This window comes from Anolis carolinensis, unplaced genomic scaffold (genome assembly GCF_035594765.1).
Source record: "Anolis carolinensis isolate JA03-04 unplaced genomic scaffold, rAnoCar3.1.pri scaffold_15, whole genome shotgun sequence".
Lineage (NCBI taxonomy): Eukaryota > Metazoa > Chordata > Lepidosauria > Squamata > Dactyloidae > Anolis > Anolis carolinensis.
In genome coordinates, this window is record NW_026943826.1 from 7705163 (window position 1) to 7715162 (window position 10000).

Sequence of the window (10000 nt, forward strand, 5' to 3'; positions counted from 1 at the left end):
TTGGTGAGGGTCGTAGTGGTCTCTGAGTATACACACCATAGATGTAAGCAAGTGAGTGGAGGTAGTGTAAGTCCCATCATTCATGGTCCAAATTCTTCCAAACAGTCTTTGGTGAGGGTCGTAGTGGTCTCTGAGTATACACACCATAGATGTAAGCAAGTGAGTGGAGATAGTGTAAGTCCCATCATTCATGGTCCAAATTCTTCCAAACAGTCTTTGGTGAGGGTCGTAGTGGTCTCTGAGTATGCCCACCATAGATGTAGGCAAGTGAGTGAAGGTGCAAGTCCCATCATTCATGGTCCAAATTCTTCAAAACAGTCTTTGGTGAGGGTCGTAGTGGTCTCTGAGTATACACACCATAGATGTAAGCAAGTGAGTGGAGGTAGTGTAAGTCCCATCATTCATGGTCCAAATTCTTCCAAACAATCTTTGGTGAGGGTCGTAGTGGTCTCTGAGTATACACACCATAGATGTAAGCAAGTGAGTGGAGGTAGTGTAAGTCCCATCATTCATGGTCCAAATTCTTCCAAACAGTCTTTGGTGAGGGTCGTAGTGGTCTCTGAGTATGCCCACCATAGATGTAGGCAAGTGAGTGAAGGTGCAAGTCCCATCATTCATGGTCCAAATTCTTCCAAACAATCTTTGGTGAGGGTCGTAGTGGTCTCTGAGTATGCCCGCCATAGATGTAAGCAAGTGAGTGGAGATAGTGTAAGTCCCATCATTCATGGTCCAAATTCTTCCAAACAGTCTTTGGTGAGGGTCGTAGTGGTCTCTGAGTATGCCCACCATAGATGTAGGCAAGTGAGTGAAGGTGCAAGTCCCATCATTCATGGTCCAAATTCTTCCAAACAGTCTTTGGTGAGGGTCGTAGTGGTCTCTGAGTATACACACCATAGATGTAAGCAAGTGAGTGGAGGTAGTGTAAGTCCCATCATTCACGGTCCAAATTCTTCCAAACAGTCTTTGGTGAGGGTCGTAGTGGTCTCTGAGTATACACACCATAGATGTAAGCAAGTGAGTGGAGGTAGTGTAAGTCCCATCATTCATGGTCCAAATTCTTCCAAACAATCTTTGGTGAGGGTCGTAGTGGTCTCTGAGTATGCCCACCATAGATGTAGGCAAGTGAGTGAAGGTGCAAGTCCCATCATTCATGGTCCAAATTCTTCCAAACAGTCTTTGGTGAGGGTCGTAGTGGTCTCTGAGTATACACACCATAGATGTAAGCAAGTGAGTGGAGGTAGTGTAAGTCCCATCATTCACGGTCCAAATTCTTCCAAACAGTCTTTGGTGAGGGTCGTAGTGGTCTCTGAGTATACACACCATAGATGTAAGCAAGTGAGTGGAGGTAGTGTAAGTACCATCATTCATGGTCCAAATTCTTCCAAACAATCTTTGGTGAGGGTCGTAGTGGTCTCTGAGTATACACACCATAGATGTAAGCAAGTGAGTGGAGGTAGTGTAAGTCCCATCATTCATGGTCCAAATTCTTCCAAACAGTCTTTGGTGAGGGTCGTAGTGGTCTCTGAGTATGCCCACCATAGATGTAGGCAAGTGAGTGAAGGTGCAAGTCCCATCATTCATGGTCCAAATTCTTCCAAACAGTCTTTGGTGAGGGTCGTAGTGGTCTCTGAGTATGCCCACCATAGATGTAAGCAAGTGAGTGGAGGTAGTGTAAGTCCCATCATTCATGGTCCAAATTCTTCCAAACAATCTTTGGTGAGGGTCGTAGTGGTCTCTGAGTATGCCCACCATAGATGTAAGCAAGTGAGTGGAGATAGTGCAAGTCCCATCATTCATGGTCCAAATTCTTCCAAACAATCTTTGGTGAGGGTCGTAGTGGTCTCTGAGTATGCCCACCATAGATGTAAGCAAGTGAGTGGAGGTAGTGTAAGTCCCATCATTCATGGTCCAAATTCTTCCAAACAATCTTTGGTGAGGGTCGTAGTGGTCTCTGAGTATGCCCACCATAGATGTAAGCAAGTGAGTGGAGGTAGTGTAAGTCCCATCATTCATGGTCCAAATTCTTCCAAACAGTCTTTGGTGAGGGTCGTAGTGGTCTCTGAGTATGCCCACCATAGATGTAAGCAAGTGAGTGGAGGTAGTGTAAGTCCCATCATTCATGGTCCAAATTCTTCCAAACAGTCTTTGGTGAGGGTCGTAGTGGTCTCTGAGTATACACACCATAGATGTAAGCAAGTGAGTGGAGATAGTGCAAGTCCCATCATCCATGGTCCAAATTCTTCCGAACAGCGGCAGGATGTAGAGTGGGTCATGGGGGCTCTGTGTGCCAAGTTTGGTCCTGCTTTGTCATTGGTGGAACTCGAGGTGCTCTCAGGAAATGAGTAAAGGTATTGCAAGACCCATTGTCCATTGTACATCCTCCTCCAAACCGCACCAGGATGTGTAGTGGGTCATGGGGGCTCTGTGTGCCAAGTTTGGTCTTGATCAGACATTGGTGAGGGTCACAGTGGTCTCAGGAAGTGAGTGAAGATACTGTAAGTCCCATCATCCTTGGTCCAAGCTCTTCCAAACAGCACCAGGACGTAGAGTGGGTCATGGGGCCTCTGTGTGCCAAGTTTGGTCTTGATCAGACATTGGTGAGGGTCACAGTGGTCTCAGCAAGTGAGTGAAGATACTGTAAGTCCCATCATCCTTGGTCCAAGCTCTTCCAAACAGCACCAGGACGTAGAGTGGGTCATGGGGGCTCTGTGTGCCAAGTTTGGTCTTGATCAGACATTGGTGAGGGTCACAGTGGTCTCAGCAAGTGAGTGAAGATACTGCAAGTCCCATCATCCTTGGTCCAAGCTCTTCCAAACCACACCAGGATGTGTAGTGGGTCATGGGGGCTCTGTGTGCCAAGTTTGGTCTTGATCAGACATTGGTGAGGGTCACAGTGGTCTCAGCAAGTGAATGAAGATACTGCAAGTCCCATCATCCTTGGTCCAAGCTCTTCCAAACCACACCAGGATGTGTAGTGGGTCATGGGGGCTCTGTGTGCCAAGTTTGGTCTTGATCAGACATTGGTGAGGGTCACAGTGGTCTCAGCAAGTGAGTGAAGATACTGCAAGTCCCATCATCCTTGGTCCAAGCTCTTCCAAACCACACCAGGATGTACAGTTGGTCATGGGGGCTCTGTGTGGCATACTAGGTATTTCTGACATTAATATTGAAATCTGAATTATATACAGAAAGTCTTTACTGGGCGGTTTCTGGAGGACTTGGCATCCCACATCTCCAATGCGGGGGAAATTTACCTCCAGAAGCTTACAGCGTAAAATTCAATCCTGGATGGTGAGAGTAAGAGAGTGACTCACTCACTTAAGTAGTTTGGCTGCCAACAGAGGAGTAGGGCGGAGAAATTCCACGCCTTGCAAGCCTATCTTGGCAGGAAGCTTTCTTTCTTGGCTTAACTGTTTGCATTTGCAGCTTCTCGTAAACAAATGGCAGGAAATCTTCAGGTAACGAGAAACACAGGAGCGAAAGAAAACCCAGCTGGCCTGAGCCTTGGCTACGGAGCAGCTTGTTTCTGGCTGCCAGTCAAAGCGGCCATGGTTACTTAACAGCCGAGCCGGATTTCGGGTGACTCCAAATCCTGTCCCCTTCTGATGTCCTCGCAACAAAGTGTGACTGGCTTTGGCTCCGGTGAATTGGCTTCGCAACAGGGAACTGTCTTGTGGGGATACAGATGGGGAGACTCTGGTTGGAAAATTTTTTTTGTGCCAGAGCATACCCTTGTACAGTGCTTGTGCCATGCCAATTCCCAGATGTAATTAAATTGGCAGACGACACCGAGAAGGTGGGTTGAGACTCCGGGCACCGTTTTCCCAAGGCGTTTTTTGTGCGAGGAAAGTATGCACTCTGATCCCGCTGCGAATATTGGATCTTTGTCAACACGGGAGGACAGAAGGCTGACTTCTCGTTCATTTACTGTATATACTCGATAGGCATGTCCGGTCGATGAAAAAAAGTTTCAATTCTCGTTTCTAAAGTAGGGGGCACTGGCGCTTCGATATAGAAAGTATTTCCGATTTTTTCACCCCAAAATTTCGGATATTTCCAAAATTTCGTAATGATTCTAAATGTTTCTAAAATGGCGCAATTGCTACACACCGGCATTGTATGGCAATCTTCCATGTGGACGCAGAGGACGTTAGCCCCCACCTTTGCGTCCATCGTGGAAGCTTCTGATTGGCCGGGGAGCGGCAGCCATGTTAGGCTGCGCTAAGCTCCCATTCAAGGTAGGTTGCAGAAACAAATTTTTTAAAAAATATTTTTTAAAATATATTTTTTTAATTTTTTTGGGGGGGGGGAATTAACGAAACATTAAGAGACAATTAGAGAATGGGCCAACAATGGTTCGAATTACATTGCTGGTTGCGTTGTGAGACAATGTCTCGGAATGCGTATCAAAAAGTGAGAACAATCCGAAATAATTCCGATATACGATTCAAAACGATTTTTTGGACATGTCTAATACTTGAGTATAAGCCGACCCGAATATAAGCCGAGGCATCTAATTTTACCATGAAAAAACTGGGAAAACATTGACTCCAGTATAAGCCGAGGGTGGTAAATTTCAGAAATAAAAATAGATACCAATAAAATTACATGAATTGAGGCATCAGTAGATTCAATGTTTTTGACCTACTGATTTAAGATAAGACTGTCCAACTCTGATCAAATTATTATTCTCATCTTCTTCAATCTAAATGTGCTTATGCATTCTGTTAATAATAATAGAGTAAGATAATACATGTAATAATAATAATAATAAATACAGGAAAATAATACAAGTAATAATAAATGCAATAATAATAATAATAAGATCAGAGTGAAATAATAAATGTATTATTATTAATAATAATAATAGAGTAAAATAAATGTAATAGTAGCAACAATAATAGAGAAAAATAATAAATATAATACAGTAGAGTCTCACTTATCCAACACTCGCTTATCCAACGTTCTGGATTATCCAACACATTTTTGTAGTCAATGTTTTCAATATATCATGATATTTTGGTGCTAAATTTGTAAATACAGTAATTACTACATAGCATTACTGCGTATTGAACTACTTTTTCTGTCAAATTTGTTGTATAACATGATGTTCTGGTGCTTAATTTGTAAAATCATAACCTAATTTGATGTTTAATAGGCTTTTTCTTAATCTCTCCTTATTATCCAACATATTCACTTATCCAACATTCTGTCGGCCCGTTTATGTTGGATAAGTGAGACTCTACTGTAATACCAATAATACAGTAGAGTCTCACTTGTCCAAGCTAAACGGGCCGGCAGAAGCTTGGATAAGCGAATATCTTGGATAATAAGGAGGGATTAAGAAAAAGCCTATTAAACATCAAATTAGGTTATGATTTTACAAATTAAGCACCAAAACATCATGTTATAAAACAAATTTGACAGAAAAAGTAGTTCAATACGCAGTAATGTTATGTTGTAATTACTGTATATACGAATTTAGCACCAAAATATCACGATATATTGAAAACATTGACTACAAAAATGCATTAGATAATCCAGAACGTTGGATAAGCGAGTGTTGGATAAGTGAGACTCTACTGTATATATACATACAATATATTATATTATACGACTATATTGCAATATTATTAGTAATATTGCATGTAATATAAATATACAAATTATAATTATTATTACATTGTATTACATCATAATATTAATATTACATGTATATCTATATATATAAAAGAGTGATGGCATCACGGCGACCCACAAAACAACAAAACTACAAGCCCCCCAACCTCGAAATTTAACAACACAACCCATCATCCACGCCTCTAAGTTGATACAACAAAAAGCAAAGAAAAATAAAGTCCTAATTAGAGGGAAAGAAATAATTGTTTTTATACAAATTGATGCCACTTAGAAGGCTAAGCTCTGCCCACTTGGTCTCCTAGCAACCCACTCAGCCCAGTGTTAATAAAAGAATAAAAAATAAAATAAATACAAATAATACAATAAAAATAATAAAAAACACTAAAAAAATTAATACAATAAAATACTATAACAAAATAACTAAAAACAATACAACAAAATAATAAAATATAATAAATAAAAAAGATAAGTTACAAAAAATTAATTTAAAAATATAAATAACGTCAAATAAAAATTCCACAACAACTTTTAACCAATACCACCACCACTTTGCCACAGCAACGCGTGGCCGGGCACAGCTAGTACAATATATTATAATATTAGTATAGTATAATATTATTATATATTATTATACAGTAGAGTCTCACTTACCCAACATTCGCTTATCCAACATTCTGGATTATCCAACACATTTTTGTAGTCAATGTTTTCAAAACATCGTGATATTTTGGTACTAAATTCGTAAATACAGTAATTACAACATAGCATTACTGTGGATTGAACTACTTTTTTTTGTCAAATTTGTTGTATAACATGATGTTTTGGTGCTTAACCTAATTTGATGTTTAATAGGCTTCTCCTTAATCTCTCCTTATTATCCCACATGACCCACTCTACATCCTGGTGTGGTTTGGAAGAGCTTGGACCAGGGGTCCTCAAACTTTTTAAGCCGAGGGCCGGTCCACAATCCTTCGGACTGTTGAGGGGCCGGATTATCATTTGAAAAAAAAACATACAAACAAATTCCGATGCACACTGCACATGGCTTATTTGTAGTGCAAAAACAACAACAACAACAAGAACAATGAAAGAACAATACATTATTTAAAAATAAAAACAATTTTAACCAACATACATTTATCAGGATTTCAATGGGAAGTGTGGTCCTGCTTCTGGCCAATGAGATAGTCAAGTTAATTAGGGTTGTTGTTGTTGTTGTTGTTGTTGTTGTTGTTGTTGTTGTTGTTGTTGTGTGCCTTCAAGTCATTTCAGACTTTGGGCAAGCCTAAGTCTAAAATTTATTTATTTATTTATTTATTATTTACTGCATTTATTTACTACGTTTGTATCACACCCTTCTCACCCCAAAGGGGACTCAGAGTGGCATACAAATTATATGTACATACAATATATTATATTATTAGCATAGCACAATATTAGCATTATATATTACTATATTGAACTATACCACTATACTGTAATATTATTAGTAATATTATATGTAATATAGAATATATAATTAATATTATTATATTATATATAAATATTATTATTATTATTAGTGTTATATTGCATTACATTAAAATATTATTATTATATATTATTATATATTATAAAACTGAGGGCGGGGGCCAGGTAAATGACCTCGGAGGGCCGCATCCGGCCCCCGGGCCTTAGTTTGGGGACCCCTGGCTTGGACCAAGGATGATGGGACTTACAGTATCCCAAGCCCACAGAGTCTTGCTCTATTCAGGGATGTTACAAAGGATGGATGCTCTCTGCCATTCCCTTTTTCCCGATCTTTCTCTGGGCTGCGGAAAAGAACAGTGATTTGGGGAATGAATGATGAAGATGAACTGCTCTCCCCGCCGCCTCCTTCCCCTCCTTCTCCATCCACCCCACACTGTGAGCACACATTTGCTCCAGGAGATGGGAAAGAAGGAAGTGGCAGGAGCTGTGAATTATTGGTGTCACGTTGTAAATACATCCGCTCCCAGGAAAGGGAAGCTATTAAAAATCCGGAGAAAGCTCTGTAGGGTTGGTGATACAGACACAAAGTGTTCTTCGCCCCTCTGGAGTAGATTTAATAGCACTGACACGGACAGAGTGTCTTTAGCTGCGCTCTCTCCTGAAGGTCAGTCTGGCCAGGACTCTTTCAAGGTGGTCTTCATGAACTTCTTGATTTGGAATTCAAGCAAAAGTCGGTTTGGAGCAGAAGGAAAATCATCTACCAATGACATACTGATCAGTCTCGATGAGGTGTCTCTTTTTACCAAGGTCCTGGTAGCAGACACCATCGCATGAATCAACCAGAATTTCCCAGAAGACATCACAGCCCTGTTTCACCATTGCCTCACCAGAAGCTACTTCCCATTGGAGATGGAGTAGCCATGGGGAGCCCTCTCAGCTAAGTCATAGCAAATTTCTACATCACCAGCACCAAAAAAGCCCACTATATGGTTGACATATGTGGATGACACCTTCACCATTTGGAGACATGGAGGAGAAGAACTCAACAAGTTCCTGGACCACCTCAATGGCATCCACCCAAACATCCCATTCACCATTTGGAGCCATGGAGGAGAAGAACTCAACAAGTTCCTGGACCACCTCAATAGCATCGACCCAAACATCCAATTCAGCATTTGGAGCCATGGAGGAGAAGAACTCAACAAGTTCCTGGACCATCTCAACAGCATCCACCCAAACATCCAATTCACAATTTGGAGCCATGGAGACGAACTCAACACGTTCCTGGACCACCTCAATAGCATTGACCCAAACATCCAATTCACCATTTGGAGCCATGGAGAAGAAGAACCCAACAAGTTCCTGGACCACCTCAACAGCATCGACCCAAACATCCAATTCACAATTTGGAGCCATGGAGACGAACTCAACACGTTCCTGGACCACCTCAATAGCATTGACCCAAACATCCAATTCACCATTTGGAGCCATGGAGAAGAAGAACCCAACAAGTTCCTGGACCACCTCAACAGCATTGACCCGAACATCCAATTCACAATTTGGAGCCATGGAGACGAACTCAACACGTTCCTGGACCACCTCAACAACATCCACCCAAACATCCAGTTCACAATTTGGAGCCATGGAGAAGAAGAACTCAACACGTTCTTGAACCACCTCAACAGCATCCACCTGAAAGTCCAATTCACTATTTGGAGCTATGAAGAATAGCTCCACAAGTTCCTGGACCACCTCAACAGTATCCACCTGAACATCCAATTCACAATTTGGAGCCATGGAGAAGAAGAACTCAACACGTTCCTGATCCTCTGCTTGGGATCCCAAATCCTGAGTGGGGAGACTCTGACTGCCTGATCCTCCTGCTAGGACCGAGTTCTGCAAAGCGATGAAACTGTTGCATATTTATTGATTGGATTTATCCCTTTTGTCTTTCTCCCAAAGGGGAGAGAAATATTAAATAAAGGAAAACGCCGTTCAGAGCACGAGACAAGATCAACCGTTAAATTGCGTTAGATTAGGTTAATAACACAATTTGACAACGCGACCCTTAGAAAAGCGCAGCAGCAGCTGTTAACAAGGCCCAGCTCCAGCATCGGGTCAATTGTCTTCCTTTTTAATAAAATCTTTACCTGCTTAGCTAAACTGCTAGCTGCAGAAAAATCCTGCCAATTGAAAGTAGTTTGAGCCAGGGTCGGGGTGAATACCTGCTGTCAGCCCTAGCTCCCTGCGCATCTAGCAGATCGAAAGCAGAAATGTGGGTAGATAAATAGGTATTGCTTTTAGCGGGGAGGAATGCTCTGACTGTAATTGTTTTATTTTAACTGAACTCGTTTGTCTTGTTACGATGTTGTTTACGTTTGCTGTGTTAAGTTATTGTATGCTGTCTTGACAATGAATTGTTTTGCACCCATGTTGGAAACCGCCCTGAGTCCTCTCGAGGAGATAGAGTGGTATATAAATAAATTATTATTATTATTATTATTATTATTACTATTACTATTACTACTACTACTATTATAAAGGCACCCTTAAGGACATTGATTGGGAGGACGTCTAAGGACAACAAAGCTCCTCGCTATGGAAGATGGAACGACAGCACACACACACAAACACCCCATGGCCAGAGTGGAGCACATCCTTCAAGATGCTGGAAATAAGATGGGAAATGAAACCATCTAGATGGTCTTTGAGAGTCCCTTTCCTTATCTATGGTCTTCTGATAGCCTTATGAAATCATCTAAATGGCCTTTGAGGGTCCTTTTGCTTACCGATGGTCCTATGAGACCATCTAGATGGTCTTTGGAGGTCTCTTTGCTTACCTATGGTCTTATGAAACCATCTAGATGGTCTTTGAGGGTCCCTTTCCTTA

At 41.3% G+C, this 10000-nt stretch overlaps 2 protein-coding genes across 13 annotated transcripts in view; both read right to left on the bottom strand.

The window, feature by feature from the left end:
- LOC134294501 (uncharacterized) overlaps positions 1-4857 on the bottom strand; it is an 85038-nt gene extending 80181 nt beyond the window's left edge. The window contains exon 1 of the mRNA XM_062965822.1: positions 1-4857. This exon is cut by the window's left edge and continues 2340 nt beyond it. Coding sequence (XP_062821892.1) covers positions 310-2229 — 1920 coding nt within the window. The 5' untranslated portion in view covers positions 2230-4857 and the 3' untranslated portion in view covers positions 1-309.
- agrn (agrin) overlaps positions 1-10000 on the bottom strand; it is a 471015-nt gene that overhangs the window by 106660 nt on the left and 354355 nt on the right. The window lies entirely within an intron of this gene.